The sequence below is a fragment of the Clavelina lepadiformis genome, chromosome 9 (genome assembly GCF_947623445.1).
Source record: "Clavelina lepadiformis chromosome 9, kaClaLepa1.1, whole genome shotgun sequence".
In the NCBI taxonomy this organism is placed as follows: domain Eukaryota; kingdom Metazoa; phylum Chordata; class Ascidiacea; order Aplousobranchia; family Clavelinidae; genus Clavelina; species Clavelina lepadiformis.
In genome coordinates this window covers 11,548,200-11,574,232 of record NC_135248.1, presented here as the reverse complement: position 1 = coordinate 11,574,232, position 26,033 = coordinate 11,548,200, and the positions used below count along the sequence as shown (strand labels likewise).

The window sequence follows — 26,033 nt, the reverse complement described above, 5'->3', positions numbered from 1 at the left end:
TTGCCATGCGCATAATCACTTTTATTTTTCAATTTTTTACGGTAAAATTACGTAACATATTGCTGAGCGAAAATAAAAAAGTGCATTGAATGACTCAAGACGACACGGAATAATAAATTGTTTTAATTGACTTAACATATGGAGATTAAAATGGGAAACGTGAATATTTGGAAAAGGTCGAAACCGAAAAAAAGTCGCTTGAAGTCAAAATCCAAATGTGGAGTTGCAAGTCGCGGGATAACTTAATACGAGATGATCTGCGGCGAATTGACGTCACATTTGCTTTGAACTTGTCCACTGTATGGGTTGATCACATGGCAGCTGCACTGAGCCTGGATTCCGGTTTTCCTGACTAAGTTTTCGACGACCGCCTCGGCCACGTCACGGGTCGTCGCAGTATTGGCGTCAACACACGTACCTTTGAAATAATTACTCATTACTTATTTATTTTGTTAAAAGGTGGTGACATTGTTAACGTGTATAAGTAGACAAATATCAGGCAAATTAACGTCAACAGACTCTGACACTAATCAGTACAAAGCATAAGAATGTTGAAGTCATAAAAATCGATTTAAGGCATTGCTCTGCTACAACAGAACTTTTTCTATTAAAAGTCGTTAAAACTTAAGGCAAACGTCACCGCGCAATTATAAAGACATCACAGACATCGCTTAATTGTCGTACCATGTGTTTCAAGGACAATGTCCATCGTTTCAGCGGAGCATTGAGCCATGGACAGGAACGACCACATGACCACAGACGCCATCTCGTTGTTGCATTCGTCAATCACCTTCTTCATGCCATAGGTGGCGCAGTTCTGAACGATAGAAAAAAATTTTTCAATTAACTGTCGTTGCTCTAAAACAGGGGTTCTTGAAGTATGGGTCGCGACCCAAACATGGGTCGCGGAGGGTCAGAAAATGGGTCGCGACATAGTGACATAGGTGGGTCGCGACATAGGTTAATATAATATAATATAGGTCTATAGGACATTAAAATGGGTCGCGACATAGGTTTGGGTCGTGAGGTGATCATGAAACTCAGATTTGGGTCGCGCTCAAAAAAGTTTAAGAACCGCTGCTCTAAAATAACAGCTCGTTCCCGAAAGCGCGACTGTCTTTGACGGGCAGACTATCTAAGGCCTGTAAGTATCTTTCTAATCAAAGTAAATCGTCGGAAAGATTTTCTCACCGTCTCTTGGGATTCGGGCGCCATCACCACAAAAACTTTGGCGACACCTGCGGGAGACCGGCTGGCAAATTTCGTCACGAAATCAAGGGCGTCGACCGTCGTCTGTGGCGAATACTCAGGTCCGTCGTATTCAAAGTTGTTCATGACGTTGACCAAAGCATCGAAGTTGTCACTGGGTTCTAACCCATCGACCATCGGTTCGTAGTAAGCACCCTGACCTCCGTACGATACGATGCCGAAGTTGGCTTTGGTCCAGCTCTGCAAACAAGAAGAATCTCGATTGACCGGGACCTACCGGAATCAAAACCTCAAAATATTAATGTTGCGACGAGTTAAGCGCCGTACCTCTTCATTCATCTTTGACATCGTTTTCTCCACCATCTTCCTCAGATTTTTCTTTGGTTGAAACGGACGCATGCTCTCACTCAGTGAAACGAGAACGAAAACTTCCACCCTATTTATCACGTCAGTTGCTGGTGTCGAGTAGCAGGGGACTGTGAAGAACATTTAGAAAATCGTGATTCCTCTATTTACGAAGTTTTAAATATACGTCCAGTACGATTTTAACTGTCTCACATATAAAACTTTTTTCTCAGAAAAACTGTTTCTACTTACGGCATTCGTTGTTTTCGGTGATGGGATATCCCCAAGACCGCAAGCGTCCTACAAAGGCGTTCGTGTAATGGCAGGTTTCTTTCATGTTGCTGCTGGAGATGCCCAACTCGCAGGACCGGTGGTAAGAAGCGTTCAGATCCGGTTGCAATCTCGAAGCCTCGATCAGTGCTTGACTTGAAAACGCACGGGAGCACATTTCGCGAGCGGACGTAGTCGAGTGAACGTCCGCGATCTACATGAGAACGATAGTTGCACAATAAAAGAAAGTCCTGTGATCCAAAGAAGCACATACTCGTATGGCTTCAGAGAACCTAGAACCAACGACCCACCATGTCGGTCTTGATGCATTCCGGTCTTCTGGTCAATTCGTACGCGTTCATCAACTTGGCGTTATTAGTCGTTAAGCTTCCATTCGGCAACATGGTGGTCGGGAAGTCGGAGATGTAGCTATACACACCCATTACTCCGGTCGCGAAATCGGCCGATCTCAACTGCTCAAAAAATGATGATTTTATTGCACGCGAAATGACGACTGCAGCAACAATTTAGACGAAGCGAAAGCTGATTTGCTCCTATAACAAACGAAATGTAATCTCGGGCACTCACGGTAACGGCCGCTAGCAGGCGGTTGTTATCGGCGTACTTGAGGACGAGTTGGTATTCCAGAGTAGAACAACGAATCTCGTTCCTCTGTTTCTTGCATACGACGTCATCGGATAAGTAAGGAAAACTGAACTCGTTGGTGTCGCCGTTGGAAGCTGTGACGTAGACACGCCCGTTCGGACGGATTTCAACAAGATTTGTTTGGAATGCTGAAGAGAGAACGACAGAAAAAGAATTTTAAACTCAGCGTAAGTATGAACTTCACTATTTATTTCAGTATCGTAACCATGGGATATCTATTGCGTCCAGTACATTTTAATACGGAAACACTGTTATCCAGAAGCAACGATTGATGCTTACCCAAAACGATCGAATGTCCCTTCGACATGATGTTGATGGAATTGTAGCGAGGGTCGGTGGCGTGGACGTAGATGCATTCGGACGTAGCGTCGTCCAGTGGCAATTCAAAGTTCCGACCGTTGTAGGTTATAACGTGACTCTTGCTTGCCGTGACGAACCAGTCGTAGGTAGAGCCTTGTCATTCAACAAAATTTTCGACGTCATAGTGGGATAAATGTACTGTCTCAATGTGGGTTGTGGAAAATTGCGAAACGAAAAGTGTCATAAATGCGACGCAATTTTACGTTCCGGCTTATTTCAAGCGAGTTACCTCTCATTGCAAAATAAGACAACAGGTAATCCATCATGTGATAATTCTCGTATACGTAGTTCCAAATTTCGGGCAATTTTTGCGGTTCACAGATCAACCTTTGCATGATATAACTCGACTGGTAGAAATGCTGAAAAACAGAAATTTAAATCAGACACGAGCGAGATAATACAATTCTGTATGCGACCATACTTTGCGCTTATATTTACTGACTTTATATACTTACGTAGTGCGAGTTGTAAATGACATGGACAAGATTGCCGACGGATGTATCCCGATAAGGGAGCTTTAGGTTTACGTTTGTCGGTAATAGTTGCTTCATGACTTGCTCGATCTTGGTAAAAATGATTATATTGACAATTTGCAACGTCATGCATCGTGAGTCATAAATACGAACCGAAGTTATTCGCTTGGATACCTGTCTGAAATTTTCAATGATTCGTCTATAAGTTGAAGCGAGTTCGGACGACACTCGCTCCATCAGGTCTGTTGAGATGCGATGAAACATTTGCTCTGCAGAACTGACGATCGTCTCTCGACCTGTATGGTTACTGAACAGTAAGTCTTTCCATTCGGTCGCGGTCATTATTGTCTCAAGTATCGAAGCCGGTAATTCTGCAAAAATATACTAGAATAACTCGGATTGCGTCCATTTTCGGGAAGCGGCCTATTTTTTATGACATTCGTTCAATATCTAATTTATTTCTGCATCCGAAATATACCGGCACAAGCGTGACAGTCAAAGGAATAAAAGACTCGATTTAAAGCGAAGTCAACGGAACGCTTTCGATCTTAGCAAACGTCTTAACCCATCTTAAGTTCGAATAGTCACCGAATCAATCGAACAATGCTCACCGTTGTCATATAATGTTATGGCGTCTCCCATCATCTCGTTTACGTAAGGGTTGACGTATTTGTTGTGAAACCTATCCAAGCACTTTTTGCACTCGCGTGAAATGTAAGCGGAAATGACGTTAAGAGCCTCCGAGTTGGTAAAGTGAAAGACCTATAGATTAAACGTAAATTTTATTCACTGTACAGCCAGCGGCTGAAGCTCTACAATCTCCAGCAGTGGCAATACCCGTCGCAGTTCTTTCTTCAGAAGAGCTGGATGTCCCGCTGCCAGGTAAATCTCGGGAGGAAGAAGAAATGCCTGAAGAGCAACTTGCATGGGGTCGAAGGCCAAGGAGGGGACTTCAAAATCGCAGACCGGTGTAGGATGTCCGGAACCACGCGCCTGTAACAGAAACCGGTTGTTTACCGTCAAAACTATTTTGCTTATCTTCACCTCACAACAATAGATTGTCTACATTTGTTGGAAAGATTTAGTTTCTGAATCAAAGATTCGTAACACCGGTCCTTATTTGCTGTCAAACATCAGTTCATCTGATGTTACATCGTTTCTAAAACAACAGATTCCGTTCTTTTTCATATCTTACGAAGCATTCGACGCGCATGTGACCGAGCTTCTGTTTGATCACGTGACAAACGTAAGGCAATCCTGTAGTGTCGACAAATTCCACGTCTAATGAGGTTTTCCCGGAAGGCAAAGGAACGGAAGTGATATTGACGGAACTTTCACTGTCTTTCATTCCCATACTGCATTTCAAGAACTTCCGGGTTCTGCGGAATTTACTGACGTTAGAGCCAAAAATGCGCTCGTTTCTCGGACAGAATATTTAAGCGCCTTAAATTGCTGACTCACTTCATGTTGTACTTGGACCACGCCCACACGAGCGGATCATCAATTGAAACTCGGGCGACCGGAATGCTCTCGTCGTTGAACCACAGATCAAGTCGCATTTTTTCATCGATCGACGAGCACCTGTTAAGTATTTATTTAGGAAGCTGTTTAAAATATGTTTCTTTTAAGCGAACGTCTCCCAATAATGTCTGCACTGTTTGTATGATATAGATTTAAAACTACTGGTAGAAAGTGGATTGTGAATAAAATCACCAGGACAAGCCGTATCGAAATACTAGAAATGGCAGAATTACTTTTCAGAGTTCAAGTAAGCGACCAATCCGACCGTTCTCTGCTCAAATCCAATGTCCAAGAAAACATTCAGATCCATCATCCAAAGTCTCAGTTTCATGAGCGGGATCTTCATGCCTTCATTTCCCGCTTCGGAGAGCATCGCAAGATGAAGGTTCTCTATCACGTTCCAGGCTTCGAAAGAGTTTCCGTTTGTGTAGGAGAATAACTCAGTGGTGCTTAGTTTGCTGATAACTGAAACAATATAATAATCGATCGAAGTTTACTTGCCACAGTTCACAGATTCCACTATCTAATTCTTTATTATTAGTTGCCTTTACACAAACTTACCTTTAGAAACCACATAGGTTGGATCTGAAGACCACAAGCTGTCAAAATATTCGACCATTTGACGCCGGAAAGGCTGGATGACTTCATTAACGTCTCTGATCAGGATCGAGTCGTCCGTGCGCAAGGTCTAATTGGGAAAAGAGATTTTTAAAGACTTTTGGTCAGGTTAACTCTTTACATGAGATTGGAACTTTGGTGAAGCAAACAATTATACCAGCCAAAACATTTATCGTCGCTTTATCGAATTGACAGCAGCGACAAACCTGACGTAGGTAGGGCTTCATGTTGTTCGGCACAAGGTGTTTGATGATGTCGTACATAGATTTCGCAAACGATTTTAGAGTCGGTAAAGCGATGTTGAAATCTGCCACTTCTGGTCCGAGTTCGCCGTTCTACAAAATGATCAACGAATTTGTGAAGCGAAGCAAAACATGTAATTGGCAACATAAAGGAAACGGGGCATGTCACACCGTTGAAGCAATGTACGACGGCATAGAGAAAACAATATAAAGCTTACTTCTATTTTAAAACAAGTGCAGTGCATGGTGGTTGACTCGGCGTTCTCTCTCGTCGCTTGGCAGGTGTACTGCGTTCCACTTGGCATCGTTATGTTGGTGTTGAAAGCCATCAGTCCCGCTTGAGTGATCTCATAGTCGATAATGATTTCTGCGCGTGACTTTGCACTTTTAAATCCCGTTTCCAGAGGCCGAATCGGGAGTCTAAAATGCAAATATGGACGTGGTGAATATCACCGGTTGATTTTCAAAAGAGATCGTTGGTGTATCGGCTTTGATTACCCTGTCGCCATTTTGATGTATTGAATGGAAAAGGGTGTTGCGATGGTGATTGTAGCCACCAGATCATCAAGTTCGACTATCGTCAGTTTTGTTTCGAGTTGAATCAAACTCCAAGAATCGCAACTACGAGTAGATGAGCGAGTGAAGTCATAAACTGACATCTATTCTCCTTTGCACGCAAGAGCAATAAAACGAAAGGATTGCTACAAACCAAAAACGTGAAAATCTGTACCCTGGGCAAGTAATGTTGCATTGGATGGCCACGGAGTTAATTTCGTTAATAACATCAATGGAGATAACGCCATTTGTCATGGTCGAGACTGCATTTTTAATCACGTTGAGGTATCTGACCGCAGGCTGCTTGACGTACACCATAGCCGGAAGTACAGTGTCTTCCATGTAGTTCACCACGTGATCGAGGTCTGAAACGAAGTGGAAAATCAAGTTTCAGTAATTTGAGACGAGATATTTCGAAAACGTATTTTCTCTTATAAATGTCACTTTTATGACAAAAAGAATGTAATGCCGATACTTTTATACATTACATATCATTCGATAAATAACTCACACATAGGCGTGTAGACAACTTTCATAAAAGTGTCGCTGATTCGTTCCGCTTCCGCGCAGAGATATCGAGACAATCTGCCGCGCAGCTGATCGTCGTTCATATGAAATTTCTTTAAATACGTTGCCGGTTAAAAATGACAAAAAAACTACCGGTACGAACATCAGCCAGTAAAGAGTGCATTTGATTTAAGAAGGTGATCGAACTTGCTTACCGATTCGAGAACTTGATCCCACCAAGTCACTTTCAAGCATTTGCTGTAATTAAATGAGACGGCCTTTCGCGCCAATGTGATCAGATTTGACCAACTGAGTTGCACATCCATGTCGCCGATAACTATTTCGCTGGGCGGTACGCGGGCGGTGCGAGCCTGAAAAAATTTCAAGCATCAAAGTTGACGTTTGAATGAACCCGAATCATGTGTATCTGAAGACAGCTCGAGCAAAAATCAACGAATCAAGAATCTATTTTCGCACCTGAAGTTTGCTGCACGTTGTGTGCAGGATGTTAGGTTCGCTGAGTATCATCTCGCATCTAAAAGAGACTCTTTCAGTGTCGTCCATGCTGGCGACGATCTTTCCCCAGTCTTGGTCATTCCCAGATGGCACGTAGGCGACATCAATACCCCAGGAATCGTCGGACATCCCCACGGTGAGAGATTGCATCACAAAGTTTCCTTCTTCTTCAGTAGAAGTCATTTTCATCCAGAAGAAGATATTGCTCAGGGCGGAATTGTAAGTCCATTCATCACTGTTTGGCGCTTTCTTCAGTTCCAAATCTAACATTTGATTTATGGCCGGGTATCTAAATGTTTAACGTGTTGGTTAATTGAATATTACGCTAAGGCATAACCCACTACACATTGTAGCGGTAATCGCGATATTAAGACGTACTCCTCCGACGTAATGTTCCAATGGACGAAGATGTCGCTCAAAGTGTGGTCAAACTTGATCGAAAAGTTTCCAGCCAACAACGGGTTGAAGTTGAACGCGAACGAACGAAGGTTGAAATTCCAGGTGTGAGCATCCAAATCTCTTCCGTAGTGCCAGTCGATGTCGACTGGAACGAATTCGTGAAGTGTTCCGACCGTTTTCAATTGGAAAAGAATCTCAGTCGGTTTGAAGATGGTCGGCATGTCGAGGCGCATGCGACTGATCATGCTGTAACGTGATAGGAGAGTTATTGTAACTTTAAAAATATAACGTCGATTACAATAAAACGCGAGTGCGCGAGAGACGCAACGTAAGTTTTCTATGGACTTACTATTCGCATGTCATACCGACGTCAAAGGACAAAGACATCGTGTCGGGTACCAATTCGAAAGAAACATGACTATCCCACTTGCTCATGGTCGCCCGGGCGGTGATTGTATCTGCAGTGTACATCAGCGACGCATCGATGTCGACGCCTTCGGGGATTCGAGGACCGGAAAGATGAATGTTCGCTGTGAAGCCCATGCTCATGTCGTCCTTCGTAATATGAATCGTCATCGAAGAATCTGCAAGCTCGATGTCCATCGCTCGGATTGCTGGTATAAGCGGTCGCAGAACTGGGACTAGGCGCAGGATCTTTGTCAGCGGAATGTCGGCGTTGACGTTCGAGAATTCGATCGCGGACGGTACATTAAGACTTATTCCCGGGAAGATCGCGATAGACGACACGCTTCCAGACGATTTGAAAAACCCACTCAGCATCTCTCTACCCAGGCTGTTGACAGCGATTAATCGCTTTCCCGCAGGTGTTAGGGAGCCGATGGAAAGTTGGATGTCTGGGAGTGAGCCGACACCAAAAATGATCTCGAAATTGCGAGCTGTGCGGTCAGCGTTGGGGGCCATAATTACGTCCATCTTCACAGGTGCTTCAACTGGCCACGTCATGCCATAGGTTGTGTTTAGGCTACCTACTGGGACGTAGGCTTCGCCCACGCTCATCTTATCCAGATTAATATGCTCAGAAAGGGTCCAGACCGGCATCATGGAAGAGGTAATTGGGTTCGCTAGAAGCGCGGTCATTTTCAGATCGGCGACCATCAAGTTATCGCTGCTGCCACTGGCGTTGTATGACATCTTAAAAAAGGGCATGTCCACCGTTGAGTTCATGGTGCCGGTATTGGACACACACCAGTCTGTGCCGGGTAAGATCTCGATCATTTGGCAGTCATTCGATGCTGTAATATCTGTCTTAATTACAGAGCCATCCATTGGCGTGCACCTCAGGTGAATATCTCTGGCGGTGTTATCGGCGGTCGGTTGAACGGAAAAGCTGGCTCTGGGTTTCCATTGCATGGACGGACTCATCGGATTCCAGACGTCCATTGTCAGGTTTGCTTTGCCAACGTAGCGGTTGTCGACGACTTGCCAAAGGTCATCATAATACGTCTTAAATACCGGGACCATCTTTCTAGACGAGGAATGCATCCAAGCCGCAGCCATCATGTAGTTGTTCGACAGTTGACTGGTGGAGAGCTCGGTTTCCCCGGTCGCGTTCATTTCCATGAAGGGAAGGCGGATACGCAAGCGGGACACAGCAGTCTTCTCGGTTTCTGTCGTCACGACAACGCGCAAGTCAAAGACGTCGTTGTTCGGATCGTTGATGGCGATATTCCAAGGTCCAGCAAATTCGACCCGGGCGTGGCCGCGAATATCTACGTTGGCAGGCTCGCTGTCGGTCTGGAAAGTGGCGGTTACGCGTAAATCATTCACGTTGAACCCGATGCATTTGTGCATATCGTTGCGTAACAATTCGGCGACGATCCTATCGGCGTAGAAGGTCGTGAGAGGAGCGTTGATGGTGAGATCTTGAATTTCGACCTGATTGTTGCTGATGGTGATGTCAAATCCAAGGATAGGATTTTCATCTGCGGGATACCTATGTGTAAAATAAATCGAGTTAAAAGCTAAACGATGTGAATGAGTGATGCTCATTGGTGCTGCTTTAACTAACCTCAGAATAACTCTGGTGTCGTCGTTTCTCTTCTGAAAATCACTGTTCACTGAGAACCATTTACTTTTCACTTTGAACAGATTACTTTGAAGTTCATTTGGTTGGTATTGGTATTTCTCTAAGATGCTGAAATCGTTGCTTCCAAACCCTTCGCTGGAAACGTTCACATGGGCAAAATACAGAACGGTATTAGCGGTCGGTGTGCCAAACAAAATAGGATGTAAATTCTTGGGAGCCGCATCCAACTGGTATTCTTCTTTGACGATGATCTTCGAAGCTTGCTTTCCATTGGGGTTGAACGAGATACTGGAGAAGGAATCGTATTTTTCAATTGATTGTGTTGCGTCTAACCGATCTGTTTGGTTGATGAACAATTCGAAAGCTTCTCCTAGACGGGTCAGTATCGAGAAGTCGTTCATGCTGTCGTCAAAGTTAACGTTGGCTTCGAATTTGCCGGAGCAGAAGTAGCTAGTGCAATATCGGGACGATGCATCGTGAACGTCGAGCAAAACATTTGACTTAACGCTTTGCAAGACTCCGTCGGATATCAAATTGTTTGCAGTTACATTGACATCGAGTCCGCACGTGGTGAGATCGAAATTGATGATCTCGTGGTAGTCTTCATTAAGGACAACCTGAAGAAGAGCGGATCTAGTCTGGGTTTTACCACGAAGCCAACTAGCAGAGAGGATGCGTTTCTTCCCAGCGAAACCGTTAGCTGTCAAATGAGACTCGTACTTTCCATTGAAAATAGATGCCGGACTCAAGGACTGTACTTGGGCTCGCAAATCTCCGGCAACATTCAGAAAGATGGGAGGATCGTGCGTCAGGATGATGACGGTCAGATTGAAGTGGGGGAAGTTGAATCCGTTGCATTGTTGCCTTTCGTTTCGTAACAATTCAATCTCGACCTGCTCCAAGTGGCTGGTAAAGATGGGAGTGGGAAGAGTGAAGTTCCGTATTTCGATATGATCACCGTTTATGGAGATGTCAATTTCAATTGCTGCCACTCTCTCGTCGGGATATCTGCGAAAATTTCGATAGCCCGTAAGCACAATACTTGGTTATTTTAAATAACAATTTCCATTAAAAGCTAATAAAATTTTAACGTGTGTATGAAAGAAATAGTCATCGATGAATTGAAATCCGTCATAATCTTACCTCAGCATTACGCTGGTTTCTTCCCCATTGGTTTCTACTGAAGTTTGCATGGAAAACCAGATGCTCAAAAATTTGATAGAGTTTCTTGAGTGTTGTCCGGATTGAGATTCGTATATGTAGGTCAGAATAAAGTCGTTGTTTCCCAAGCCTTTTGAATAAAACTTGACATCGCCAGAGTGTGGGTTGGAAAGTCGGAGCCAATCCGCAAAAGAATTGGTCACGGCCAGATAGCCCTCAAGTACCCATTTCTCATCAATCTTGAAGATCAATGGTTCAGCGCTTTCGAGATTGAAAGTAAACGTGGTTGTTCCTTCAGTTGACGTGTGGCGGTCGCCGTGTCCTTGAACCCAGACATAGTTTGCTTCCATTTCAAATGTGTTTCCGACATGGAATGACCGACGGAAGTATCTTTGCTCGATGTCGAAATTTTCCTTTATCTCCAGTTCTCCCAGACAAAGAGGGCAGTATAGCAACGGAAGAGAAACTAAAGGCTTCAACTCCCGGGTCCAAGCAACTTCATCTGTGAATGGCCACACGTTTACAAATGTGTATCTCCTTAACTTCAAGGTCTTGCCATCGCTGTAAATGCCTTCCGATACGAATGTAACGAGCGGTTGACAGGTGGTGAAATTGAAGTGGATATTTTCCACTTCGTGCGCTTTAGGTGTGGCAAAGAAAGAAGAAACCGGTGTCGTCTCTCGTCCTCTAAGCCACAAAGCGGACAGCGTCGTCTTTTCAGCGATCGAAGCGTATGCGCGCATGTCCAGCTGCCCAGCGTTGGTTGAGACGAAACTGATATTCCACGAAGAAGACTTCGCGCCTAGCGAAGACAGCTTGATGTCATTTCCGATGAAGAGAAGCTGAACCAGTCGGCCGTTGTCGACGCGAATCACGTTGATCAGAGATTCTGTAGCGTTGAAGGAGAAATCGAGTTTCAAAGGCTGGCTGTCGGTTCTCTTCGCCATAAAGCCATATTCTATGGGAGTGCTCTTGTATAAAATAGAACTGGTCGTGTTGATGTCCATTTGCATGTCATTCAAGTTTGTAAACACGTTTTCGCTCGGCAGATGCACAGTGACGTTAGACGTGAGGTTGACCAGCTTCGTTTGAATCCTGGCAGTGGCCGATAAACGGGATCGATTCAAGAATGCCCTGATCTTGCAAGGCGACTCCTGATCGTTCTCATCGTTACAGTAGATCAATCCTTCGTAAGTATTGCGATCCCGGGATAATGTGACGTTGATGACGGAAAAGGCAGCCACGTTGAGAATGGCGGTAATCTTTCCTCCGTTTTCCGTGCGGTGTAGCCCGGCATCGAGAGAAGCGACAGTTGCAAGCGTGGAATCGGTCAAAGATGCGTTTAATGTCGCGTCGGTTAGAGACCGCATGCTAAATTTAACTTTAGCCTCAGACTTATCTGGAGACCCCAGTTCCACCACTACTCTGTTGTCGTCCAGGGCGTCGTAACTGGCGAACACTTTTGCTGGCTCACTACATTCGACGCATTTCGTGTATTGCTGCCAAGACCTTAACCACTGGTTCATCATTCCGTTAACGAAAGGCCACATGTTGCTCTGTGCGTCAGTTTCCATTTTGATGAGGGCGCCATTGTCGTCGAAGACGTTCTTTGATGAGAAAAGTGAATATTTCTGGCAGGTTTCTAATCTGAATAGAACTCCCCTCATGTAGGATCTGCTTTGTGCGCTCGGTAGATAAAGCAACTTCCCTTCCTTGTTTTCACCCATGAAAAAGCTAGCTTCGACAGAGTCACCGCCGAGTGAAGCTAATACATCCACCCCTGCAACTGTGCTTTCATCAGTGAAGTATAACAACTTCCATGAGAGCGGTGACGTCATCAGAGGAAGATGGACGTTCTTGCCACTCACTTGTAATGTCTCTAGTACGACGTTATTCAAGACAACGCGGTTGATGATAATGTTGCTTACGTTGAAGCTGGTATCGAAGTACCAGTCCCGAAGGTCGATGTAACTTGCCGTCAGGCTGAACTTCACTGGAACTTTGTAGATCGTGAGGGTGGTCTCGGTCTTGGCGTCCACGGTCATTTCTAGCGGGTTTCTCAACAGACTCCAGAATCCGGACGATCTGTCGACGGTGATTCGCGCTGTGTGTTGGAACATTTCCGATGTGATACGAGAGTTCATGTTGAAGGTATTAGAATTGACGTTGAGTACTATATTGCACGGAACGTTGGTATCGGTGGCAGCTCCACAAGAAGCAGAAAATTTTTTCCCGCTCGCAGTACTTTTATAAGACATGACAAACAACAGAACGTTTGCTCTGGTGATGTCGACGCTAAGTTGGTTGGTATGCAGAGATTCGAAGCTTCCAGAAGTCGCGACGTTTATTGGAACACCCGGAAGAAGAGTAGGGTGGCTTAATTTGCAAGTACGAATGTTGTACGTCATTACACCAGATGTCCGTTGATTGAATTGGCCAAAGCATTTAACGAGTAGCGGTATGTCTTTTGTGGTTATGTTGAAGTGGGCGCCACCTTCAGGTGCGCTTCTAATATCCACGTTGATCGATTCTGAATGAAACGCGGCCGACCTGCGGTAAACAGGATCAACTTGTACGTTGTAAGACACATTCATCTGAGCGGGAATGAAGGAAACTTGACGAGAAAGATCGGAAACCAAGTTCAGCTTTAGGTTTTCGCGCACGTCATCCTCGATTACCAAACTTATGTTCTTGATCAAGCTGGTTGGGTTTCGACTTCCATCGTAATAAGCCCTGATACTAACAGCGGAGCGTGACGATATATAAGTAGCGTTGATGGTCGTGCAATGGATTGATGCAAAACCAGATTGATCCACATTGTTGTCGTAGAACGTGGAAAAGTTTCCGCATTTGGTGATCTGAAAGTGAAATCGCAAACTGGTAATTAGTTGGTAGTTGAAGGCAAAAATGAAATTCCTTACGTATTAGAAATTTGTCTTACCTGATTAAGGTTCAAAGTTATTCGTCCACAAGATGAACCGGACTCACAGAAGTCCAGAAAACTGTCAGAGTCGATTTCACTTTTAGAAGCGGTTCCCTCGAATCGCGGAGGGTTTTCTTCAAATCCACCGTAATAAGAAACATCGTAGTTCGACACCTCAGAACCAAATGAAGTCGGAGGTTTCTTCACGAGTTCGACTCCTGTGCTTAGCACAAAGTTATCCTTAGGGAGGATAAACAGCGTGTAGTAGGAATTTGGTGTTGTGGAGTGTCTCATAGACAAACTGGCGTTAAAATCTCGAAGGCCAGAAGAATCCCGTAAAAAGGCTTCTTGCACAACCATGCTGAAGTCCATCCCATCTTTTTCATTTAGACTGAAGTCCAACAATAAATGTCCCCGGTCGCGAGTTTGGAAAAATGGTGCGTTCGCATCAACGCCTAGATTCATGTGGAAGCTTGTTTGAAGGAATGGCAAGCATTTTTCACAGGTGATGTTGAGCGTACCACGAATATCCTCGCGATCTTCTGATTCTAAAATTTCAATCTTTCCACTCAATTTTTTGTTGGCGAGTGTATAACCGAATTCAGCATGACTGTCGTTCTTACAGAATGCTGTGTAGCCTAATTTAATCCTATCGCTAGATGGGTCCTTTGCGTTGGTTTCGATGAAATTTCTGCTATTTTTGGACAAGGGGAGGAATGAGAGCAGATCGCGATGGAAGTCCAGGTAAGCTTCGTGTCCCATATGCTTCTGCTCGTCCATCATTTTGCTGCTTATGTTTAAAAGAGGTGTTTCTACGTGCAAGATATGGCAGGTCATACATTGGCTTGGCCTTGTTTCCATGTAAGCTTTGTAGTGAGTGTTCTTAGACGAAGCGATGGTGTCGAAATTGTAGTTGATCGAAATCACCGTGGCATCGTTTTTCAGTTTACCAGCGGTTACCTCGATATTGTAGACGGCTGGACTCAACGTAGGGTTGTTAACGGCAGAGCGCAGCTCCTCCTGGCTTGTGTACTTTATTGTTGCTGGAGCAATCGGGGTCAAGGGCAACACCAGGCGCGGCGTGATACTGAGACTGGATATGTTAGGTGCGAAGACGTCAAACTGAATTTGTCCAGTGTTGGTGGTGACTGTCGATGTGAAATTGAAAAGTGCCATTTCGGAAGAAGACTTTACAACGTCAGAGCGGTAGCTGAAAAAGTGCGGTTGATAGTTGCCGCGTTCTGCCTCCACTTGAACGAGCTGATAGCTGTTTCCTGCGCTGTCGTTTCCTATTTTGAAAACAGAGTTGATGTCGGTGTACGGAAAGCTGTTTATGTTCAGATTGCCAAGATGAACGTTGGCCACATAGCCCTGTTGAGAGCCTTCGGTCACTGGGTTCGTGGTGATGTTGAAAACAAAGAGTGGACGAGCTTGGGAATTTTGGGAGGATCCCTCTTTAACCTGAATAAATCGGTTAGATGTTATGGCGATGCAGTAACTTTACTTTTAAACTTCTTAAACACACCTTAACAACTACATATGTTGTGAGTAATGTGCAAGCTAGGTGACACATGATTTCCAAGTTAACCTTATTAATTTGACGATAAGCTAAGGTTATTTCATGTACAAATATTTTCAGAGGTATTTTATGAAATATTAAAACCTGGATCCTGGCGATGTAACCTTGTTCTTGTCTCATCTGGGTTATCATCCCGCTTGCACTCATTTGTCCAATAACGGGCAACTGCAAATCAGATTTCAGCGAATAGTGGAGTTGCTCCCTTGTTCCCTGGATAACGAGTTGTATATAGTTAATTGGCCATTCTTGCTGTTTTAAGAGAAGACGTCACGATTTTGGCTTCATTTGGCATCTACGTTTGGTGAGTCTAGCGCTATCTTGTACTTACATGAATGCCAAACATTTCCAGCAATCCTTTCATCACACGTTCGTTGTGAACTTTCCTGTTAATCTGGATGACGTTCGTGTAGACGACGACACCATTCGGTTGGGTTACGTTGGCGCTGACCAAAACACCCTGTACTCCGTTGTCGGATTGTGACGCGTATAAATGCGCGTTTGCGGCGATCACCAAAGGTCGTTGATCCCTGTACGCCATCTCCCATCTGATTTCATTCATGCTCGGGATGTATTTTGCTGCAACATTGAAGGTAACTACGCTCTCCGCTGTTGGATTTGCTTTGGAGTTTATCTGAGGAAGCATCAAGAAAGATAAGACGGGCCCAACATAGTAAAATACTGTAGATAAACTTGTACTACTTTCTTCACTATTGCCAAAATTGGTACGTGTCTGACGTTTGCCGTTTAAGCGACCAAAAGGTAGTGAGAGAATGTACAGAATCGATACATTATACATCTATCAAGGAACTAGCATTTAAATCGGGTTTTAAATTTATTGACCCAACCTTCACTTCAATTCCACGACACCTGACATCTGGGTTGTTATTGACAACAGCTAGCATAGCACCCCACGTTAGAGAAACGTCATAAATGTAACTGACGTCACTATTAATTAGGTAAAGGCCAAAGTCAACGTTGGGTTGAATGCAGTCCTGCACAAAAAGATAAAACGTCCAAATAAAAAAGGATGCTTGAAAGAAAGAAAAATACCTCCAACACTTGACGTTCAAATATGATTTACGAAAGCATTCAAGGCGCTAAACTTTTCTTTGCACGACAACGCCTAATACGATGGTTTGAAAAAATGAAAAATATCGGCAGTTTGCAGCAGACCTTGTACATTAGGTTAGCTCCGCTTCGACAATCTCCGTAAAGGCAGATCAAGTTGCATATATCTTCATCGTTCGCAACTACAAAAGCTCCATTTTTCGATTTTACTTCTTCGATTCTAGAATCGTAGACAAAGATACAATAATCTCAGATATAGAAACGAGCAATAACGTTCAGAATATAGTTATGCGTTCTACGCATGGAAAAGCGTCATTCGAAACTTGTCGTACAAAATATTGAAACAACTAACTTGAAACTGATAAGTTCTGTTCTTGCTGGCAACGTTCCAACACTGGCCTTAATATTATTCTCTGTGGCTGTGAACGAGACGTCGAGGTTACTGTCGTGGCCAACCGTTACACGCTTTCCACTGCCACAAGATACTCCGTTTGGTAGTTGAATATCGTGAGCCCAGATGAGAGACGCTTGCAGCCTAAGACAAGCCAAACACATGACATGACAGCATTTAGCTGCGAGAGTAAAAGTATCCAGCGATAGATGTGTTCCGTGAAGACGTTATGATTTTTGCCTTTTATGACACCCGTTACAGTCGAGCTTTTTTCAGAGGATAAATGGCTAATGCTAAGTTTATTTTTGAAGCAATCTCCTGTTACAGAGTTTTCTTCTTTCTAAAGCACAAAATTAATTACTGGGAAGTTATTCAAACGTTTATGGAACATCTTCTCTGACAAATGTTAAATAGAAGGACTCACAATGATCGCAAACACAACGAACGGTTCTTACTCGGGTTTAGATTGAAGCGAAATCTCTCCTTTTCCGGTCATGATAATTTTCTTGATCTGAGCGGCGGTGTGGAAGTGCGTGCGGAAGAAATAAGCAGCATCAATGTGATGGACACAGGGAGGGCCGGCGGAAGTCGGGTAAGCGCTGTGAGCAAGTAATGGCTGATCCGCATGTAACCCGTCGAAAGTCCAACCTTCGAGTACGTCGACGATCTAGTTCAAAATAAACGGCTGAGAAACAAAGCACTGTTTTTTCAGAAATGCTTTAACAAAAGTCCGAAAGCTTTGAAAACAAAATGGTACAAAGTTGGATGATTTTCTAAAGAAATGAAAACAGGTAAAAAAATTTGCTTGGCCATGATATAAACCTTCAAACTTTCTGAACAGCTCGTCTATATTATAACAACATAATCTATTACGAACATTTTTCTCTTTTTGTCCAACTATTAATAAGTCTTTCCTTTATTTTATTTGTTTTTAGCAAAATTAAAAACGCTTACTTTGAACAAGTTGAACAAATTGAGATCGCGAAGGAAAGACAACCTCATCAGCGTGTTCAGATCTACCGGCATGTCGAAGACCTTCATTTCCAATGGCATCTGGTTCTTCATTGCGAACATGCTGTAAGCCATGGAAGCCTGTACCGAAATAAGTCTGTCTTAACATTTCAACTCAGACACAATATAAAAATCATCGGCTAATTCAAAAGTCTTTAGACGAACGGGTAATACCAACAGACCACCACGAAATCTATCATACTGCAGCCCCTCCATGGAAGTTATTATCTTCTTGGTAAGGCAGACAAGAACTTTCTGTGACAACAAATGACTTGGCTATAACTCACTTCGTCCTGAATTTTGGCGAGTCTGAGTTGTTCGTCGCTCGATAAAGCCGGCAGGTTGCGAGTCACAGGTCGGAAAAGTTGGCTTATTGGCGTTTGGAGGAACTCCTTCAAACCAATGTCTGGCAAGATTCCATTTTCACCGAACAATGGTTGGAGTACGGAGAGAATTCCGACCAAGTCCAATTTTAATTCCAACAAAGTCCAGTTACTATTGAGCAACTATAAAGAAAGTAATGGTATGATTTACGTTGCAGATTTGCATCGATGTCATTTGTCAATCTTCAAATGTTGCTATGTAGCTCTATAAAAAGCCACTTACAAACAAAAGAGATGGCAGAAGCGTATTTAGTTAACAAACCTCGGTAGATATCGAAACGTTTGCCAGCATGGGAATCAACATGTTCCGGCCATAAACCAAGTTGGTTTTTACGGTGCAGTTAACCTCCTTGTTGAAGTAAGGAAGAAATACTTGGCGCTGGAATTCGTACTTTTTCTCTTGGACGCTGTTTTCGGTGTTTACGCGAGACAGGTCCACGCCGAATTCCCAATTATTTCTCCGAGACACAGAAATGACATTATCGATTGTGCTGGAAAACGAAAAGGATTATATAGCAGCCCCCAATCTAAAATTAACTTGAGCAATGAATTCATGCCTTCAAGTCTCTATCTCTTACAACATAAAAGCTCATCAACAATTTTTTGTTTTACATCTGTTTTATACGGACTTACCTTTGTGGTAGACTGCAGAAAGATGTACCTCTGAGAGTTACTTGGGATTTCAGGTGCTCGTTGATGTAGAATTTGAGGGCACGTGGTTGTTCAGCCTGCTCTTTTGCTGAAGAAAAAACTGTAGAAAATAACTCACGACTGCATTTTCTATGTACCTTAACTGCTATGGTATAACAGGGAGCCGAGATAGCGCTTTTTCTTTGAGACTTTACTCGTTTACCTATTTCTGAGATGGTTGTAACTTCATCTATTGATGGTTCTTGTTCAATAATGAGAAGGTAACTGGCCAGACGAATTTCAATTGGACGTTCACTGTCGACGAGTATTTCCAGAACTTCGGTACGAGCCTGTGCAAAGTGAATTTTACATTACTTTAATCGGCAAAGTGCTAAGATAAGTTGACTTGACGATAGCACAATTTAAACATAGCATGTGCATGCATTTATTGTACATCAATGCACGTGTTACCAACAACCTACATGATTTTCTGGTGCGATGGGCATTTTGCTGAGTGCACGCATAGCCTCGAGACTAATTGATTTCGGAGCGTTGGTGTTACGAGCGCATGCGATTAGATCATTCATGGCGAAGACGCCAGCTTCTGACAGAGCACCCACTGATTGTATGGCCACAAGGATGATATTTTTGCTCTGGGGTTCTGCAAAGAAAAACGTTTGATATGGAAAGGTTAATAAACGCAGCTCAAATACAAGGGATTCGTTATTATTGTTCGTTCTTTTACAATAACTAGAGTTGAGGCAGATTGAGGGTGTGGATAAAGAATAACATGTGACACAAGCCATCACAGACTCATTTGTAATAACGTGGTCACTGCCAATTTGATTTGAACTTACAAACTGCTGCGCAAAAAATTCTTTGCTAAAGTAGTAAGCATTTCGGTTCAACATACATTACAAAAATAATGATCACCTACCAGATGCCTGCAATTGACAGTTAGTGTTGAATAAAGACCGGATGTAGTCACGTGCATCTACGTAAGTTTGATCTGTTTCGTCCTCAATGTTTGCTGCGTAGCGGGCAAAAACGTTTCCGAACATAGACACCGTTGATGGAGTTGTCTTCGTTTCGCAAATGCTCTGAAGATACATTTCAATATATTCAACATTTTCAAACGGTCGAACACTTAGAAATGTGGCCAGACCCAGGTGACTTTCACTTAGAAGCAAACTTTTGTTTAAATTTTACCAGGGCTGATCTGACAATGTCGGAACTCGGCTCTGGAATTGACGCAAGCGCTTTCAGGATTCCACTTTCAACGTTTGCAGTCCATGACGTCATTTCAGTTGTTGAGATAAAGTTCTCGAGGGCTTCCTGGCACGACACACTAGGTTTACAGTGACGAAGAGGGCAAAGATACGATGCGCTGCTGCATTCGTGGAGCAGATGGACCCAGATTTTGCTGCAACGTTTGCAAGAAAATTAATTAAAAATTAATCACATATAAAATAGATAATATTCTTATCTATTTGCGCCAAATCTTTTTATCCTTTTTTCCCTTGTAAGGAATTGTACGTTGGTTCAGGTAGTACAGTACAGTTGCAGTAATGCCATATGGTTTATAAACAGTTTATTTCACTATTGAAATAAAAGTTTGATGACAAAATGCATGCATTCGAAGTTAGATACGTTATGTTAAGAAAAATTAACACGCGCTTATAAATGTGAAAAAATTATTTCCAAACAAACCTCGCTTTTTCCATGTCTTGATCAATGTGTCGATGGGAAATTTTCTTCCAAAGTAATTGGATATCACTTCTCGAGCTTACCGACATATATCGGGCAAGTTTACCGTACAGGGCCGGTGTCATGCTGTTCGTTTTCTCCACCACCAACCTGCGCATGGCTTCCACTGGACTGAAGGCAAGGAACGATTCACCTACCGTTTCCTGCCATTGTTCTTCGAACATGATTGAATCCTCCTGGTAAAACTTCTTGAAACGAGCCATGTCGACTGAAAAGGGGGAGGAATTATAATATAAAAATATATCAATATTTGGCTATTTTTGAAACGAAGAAATTTAAAATCTTCTTACTCCTTTTAAGTTTGTCCTCAGCAAGCATTCTTGCTGCTCCAGAATTCGAAGCAGGTTTTTGTCGCATGGTCAAAGTGATCTTTGTATCAGTCAAGTTGAAATTCGCGCTCATTTGTTTAGCAAGCTCCTGAAGGTTTGATTTTATTTTAAATAAAATCTTTTGAACAGTCATATACAATAGTGGCAAACAGGAAAAAAACTGTCATCGTTATTGAGTTAAAGTTTTCAAAGGAAGTTGTTTTTGGTGCGACTTCAAGATTTTGTTAACATCAATGAATCCTTTACTAATTTGAAGAATACATTGGGTACTCTTAAATAGTAAATGAATTATAAGAACATTCATATTTTTATAACTATTCCTATTACTGTATTACAGCACAATACGATGCAAAGTTACTCAATAATAACCAGAACACTGAGCTTCGAGCACTTACTTGAAGCATAGAGTTGACCGGCAGTTCGCTGGAGCGAATTTCGACGCAACTTGTTTCGATGACGTGCCGTCCCCGTTGAAGAGTGTAGTTACAGGTTTGAGTTCCATTTTCAGCTTCGGTATTAGCGTATTCCTCAAACTAATTTCCAACGAAAAGCAATAAACGTGGTTTAATAAAGATCAGGCAACGTTACTGAAGCGTAACAAGTTAAGTTCTGCAAAGACATTCCTCAGTGCGACGTTAAAGATTATGATACCAAGTCCCCGGAACGCAACTAAAGATTCCTATAAATTTCGGACACTTGTACTCACCATTTCTGACACGAAGTCGACCAACTGCATATCGTCGTATGGAGTGTGCATGGTACTCCATTGCCGACGGTCCCAAGGAAGCTTGTAGGCAGTCAGGTCTCTGTGCATGCGAACGTGTTTGGCAAACCCGCCCTCGACAGAGGTAACAGTTCGCTCAGCGGTTCCCGCTCCAAAAATATTGACCTCTTGCACCTGTGCAGGGATATTCGAATGAAATTTAAAGTTTTTTGTTTTCTAACTCATTCCATTTCAACTAATCAGCAATTGATAAAATGTAGTTTACGAAGCTCGTTTTTTTAAACATTCCCTGTTTAACTGCAGGTTGATTGAAATCACGAAGGTCGCTTTTTTGTACAGGCTTCAGTGCTCATAATAATCTTACTTTGACTTTGATGTTCTCAGCTGTTTTCAAGCCAATTCCATCAAACTCCAGTTGGACGGCGGTCAGCATACCACGTTTGATGTTGATGATATCGACGGAATCCGAATCGTCGTAGTAGACTTTGCCAATCTAAAAATTACATAACACACTCAACCCCTGTAAGGCACAAAAACAGTTAGATGTAAAACATTATCGCAAATTCATATGTCTCAGACACAACAAAAATGTATCATTTCAAACCTTTCCTTGGTTAAAGTGGAAATAGATTGGATTTCTTCTCATCTTCTTCTCCATCGCGGTGTTAGAAGTGGACACCGTGTCGTAGGCAAGTGTGCCATCTTGACGAGGAGTACCTTCAAACACCGAGCATTCGGACACAAGCATCATTGCGGTACAGGAGGCAGGAACACGTATTTCAACGTTCTCACATCTGATCAGAAAATGAAAATCATCAGTAAGGCCATAAACAACCGAGTATAACTCTTGAAACAGCCATCATTCGTATAATTTCTATGTTTAGAATTTGCGTTTATGATAAACGAATTTAATCTCCTATTTCGATGCAGTCACAAGCTTAAATGGCTTGTGTTAGAGCTTGTGTTAAGCTTGTGTTAAATGGCTTGTGTTAAGTCACAAGCTTGTGTTAAATGGCTTAAATTAACTGTTTGACGCTCTCCTCACACTGTATTTTAACTTTAGATTTTAATGGTATACAAAAACGTTAATGAGATTATTTGTAAGTTTTACGTAATAACGCCTACTTCAAACGCATTCCAGAAGCCACATCGTTGGTAGTTTCAATCAGTGCATCGTAGACGTAGGTATATTTGAAGCCTTTTTCAAAGCTTTGAATGTCTAAATACAAAAAAACACAAATAATCAAAAGTAACTATCCTAGCCTGGTTAAATATTCAAGTTCAAAATAGTCAAACACCTTTTCAAACTTACTTTCGCAACTTTCGGGTCGTGGTAACTGACCAGGTAGCTGATGTTTTCCTTAAAAACACGTTTTAGTTAGTTAGTTTTAATAAACTATTCATTCTGCAATTAATGTAACTTCGCCACAGAGAAGTTCCTTCGGCTTTTGAAATAATTAATTATCAGAACAATTATCATAAATTTTTTAAATCATCATTTCGAAACTAATTTGTAAAAGATAAAACTACATTTTTATAAACATATCTTTTTGAAACCAACACACTGTGGAAAATAAAAAAAACTTCTTACTTGTATGTTTTTTTCTTGCTTGAACTGTAACCAGCAGAATCACGACAAAGAAGAGAATTTGCTTCATCTCTTTGTCTTAGTCCGCGTTCAAATCAAAACCTCCTAAGTAGGATGAAAATCTCGGCAACTACATCTACCTTTTATACATTTTCATCGACGGACTTTGGACGGTTTTATTTAGTTGGTTTTGGACTTTGCTGCACGATTTTGCCGTCATCGTGGCCAACGGAGCGATTTACAGACGGTTTCAGGACGCCTTCCAAGCGGGAAAGACAAACATGCTTTGCTGCGGTTGTAGTTTACTTGCAGTTTTTGTGCAATTTTCGGTCAACAGCCGCTAATGCAAGCGGCGACATTTTAATCACAAAAAAATTTGCTTCTTTCTCCTTCAGTAAAATGCCAATAGAAATATTTGATAGGTTTTTGTTTTTCACAACTACCCAGGTTGACGATGTTGGCATAGTGCAATTCTCTATTCACCAATCAGTGTGTGTAAACATGACGTTGCGGTACAAAGTAAACTTAGAACATGTGATTAGCCGCATGTGTTGTTGACACTTCGGTGCCAATTTTCAACCCGTCTAGTTCAAGTTAGCAAAATGCATTTCACATAAATTTACTTTGTGGTTATTCTTAGGTTTCAACTGGCGCTCTTTATGGCGAAATGCACACAGGTTTGGCGACGTTGTAGCTGCGTATGCAGACGAAGTAAACCCTGCACAGACACCGTGGCAGGGCACACCGGCAGATTTTTATTTAATCTTTTTCCGATTTGTGTTTTACGCAATAGGCTTATATAGCCTATACGGCCATATCTAACGCTTTTAAAAATTTCTAAAACTCAAGTGAAAAACTAATCGCAACTATTTTCACATCATTTTCCTTTTATTCGTTAGGTGTATGGTGTTGTATTCAGAAATTGAAATTTTGGTTCTATAGCTTGCTGTAGGTCGTGACACTTCGATCTGAAGAAAGTGGAGATGTATTTATCGCCAAATACAACTGTAAATGAATCATCAAAGTTAAGAAAACTATGTTATGATTTTTGCAAAACAAAGAAACAATGATAACTTTTATCAACTTTTCAATTTAAAAATCTGGAATACCTCATTGGAAAAATTTCAATTTGAGTAAAATGTTAGAAATTTTGTGAGGTGTTTAAGACTGTTTCATTTTTAGACTTTGACCATGGCTGTAATCCAAGCTCATATACTCATACACAACAAGGTAATTAATTTGGTTCCGATTACTCTGAAAATAACGGGGGGAGTTTTTCTTTCAAGCACCGACCTCAAAATAAAATTTAATGGAAGGGAAAAAGCTGAAGAATGTTGGCGAAAAAGTGAACGAAGTCCAAATGAATGCTGAGCAGCAAAACCGAATTTTTGCAAGTAAATGCAACCGCTAAATCATAAACAAAGATTGAATTTATGATTAGCAATTACAGTAAATAATACAGTGAAATCAATTTAAAAGATACAATGCAATGCACAAAAATCTGTCCATTTTGTCATCAGGTAAAAACAGCGCCTCAGAGCGGTGGCAACGAAATCCAAGCAGCAATAAACAGAATAGTGACGCCTGAACTTAGCTGCAGGCCCACAATTATCCAAAGTAACTGCTGGTCCATCTGCTGTAACTGCTGATGCACTGACAACCAACACTGTCATCGCATATCATAAAGCGCATCGCTTGAGTCAACTTATAGCTCCATAACAACGTGCAATGAACTATATGTGCTAGATCACCGGTTAACCATTCTGTACTTACCGGTACAGTAAGTACCCAACTTGCACTGGATTTACTTTATGTAACTAACAGTGTTGTTAATTTAAATACTAAACACTGGAATTTTAGTAACATAAGTACCGTAACTGATGTAAGGAACATATACCATATATAAAAAGTAGTTACTGTGGCTAATGTAATGACCGAACCATTTTGTGCTTGAATTCAAAGTGGCCCAACTACAAGTCTGCAAGCGGTCCGTGGACATTTTTGTGACTTGTGGGCAACTTTACGTTGTAACTCAAAAATATATTAATACTATGATGTCACCGCCGGTAAATGGTTAAAAAAATATACCGGAAACCAAACTTTATTGAAATAAAAAATAAAGTGACTATTTTAGCGTAAGTAGGTCTCGTAGCCAGTAGGTACAGACAGACGGTTAGGACAATTGGTATGCAAAGACATGATTTTAGTTAGTTTAATTGGAATTAAATTCAGCCTCGAAGAAAGATTTAGGTTTAGGTGACTATGTTATAACATTAACCTTAGCCAAACAAAAACACTGTGAAAGCGAGCTTTGAAGGCACGATTTTTTTCGGTGAAATAGTAGCAGCTTGAAAAAAGGATTGTTAGATCGCTCAAGGACGTGTGATGTCGAATCTACTATGGTCACAAAATTATGATCATCCCGAACCATGCCAGGTTTGCCATGCAAGCATCTCACTGGCATAAGCAGCATAATCTGTTCAATTTATCAAAAGTACAGTAGCTATAAATCTCATCACTGTTGTTTAAATTTAACCAAACATCAAGTTATGCCACTGGTCTAGTAAAAGTTCAATTGTTTCACGTAATTGTTCAAAGCGACATGGAGAGTAGCCCACACTACAGAAAGAGTTTGGAACCGGCGTTCACAAATACACAGCAACTCTACAACGTGATTCATCAGGGCTTCATTGCTTCCGATATGTCAGAATTGCAAACGATGATTTGTTATATTTTGTGTCATCAAACGAC

At 42.1% G+C, this 26,033-nt stretch overlaps 1 protein-coding gene across 1 annotated transcript; it reads right to left on the bottom strand.

The window, feature by feature from the left end:
* LOC143470243 (uncharacterized) lies at window positions 1-23,416 on the bottom strand. The gene is made up of 52 exons (XM_076968249.1): window positions 23,286-23,416; window positions 23,007-23,054; window positions 22,820-22,913; window positions 22,299-22,488; window positions 22,059-22,187; window positions 21,677-21,868; window positions 21,366-21,503; window positions 20,932-21,058; window positions 20,585-20,849; window positions 20,084-20,297; window positions 19,812-19,974; window positions 19,357-19,535; window positions 19,098-19,224; window positions 18,878-18,983; window positions 18,507-18,735; window positions 18,149-18,367; window positions 17,805-17,942; window positions 17,306-17,517; window positions 16,812-16,994; window positions 16,565-16,679; window positions 16,237-16,383; window positions 15,720-16,022; window positions 15,476-15,601; window positions 13,831-15,273; window positions 10,872-13,747; window positions 9,711-10,736; window positions 8,031-9,635; window positions 7,661-7,927; window positions 7,244-7,571; window positions 6,982-7,137; window positions 6,771-6,879; window positions 6,435-6,624; window positions 6,203-6,325; window positions 5,923-6,124; window positions 5,669-5,797; window positions 5,406-5,532; window positions 5,078-5,309; window positions 4,785-4,904; window positions 4,519-4,702; window positions 4,161-4,316; window positions 3,935-4,085; window positions 3,498-3,694; window positions 3,306-3,413; window positions 3,080-3,209; window positions 2,770-2,943; window positions 2,413-2,618; window positions 2,136-2,297; window positions 1,807-2,038; window positions 1,537-1,685; window positions 1,192-1,449; window positions 685-817; window positions 1-418 (listed from the first exon to the last, which is right to left on the bottom strand). The coding sequence occupies exons 1-52, from the start codon at window positions 23,350-23,352 to the stop codon at window positions 243-245; spliced, it is 15,060 nt and encodes a 5,019-aa protein (XP_076824364.1). The 5' UTR covers window positions 23,353-23,416; the 3' UTR covers window positions 1-242.
* Window positions 23,417-26,033: the final 2,617 nt, after the last annotated feature.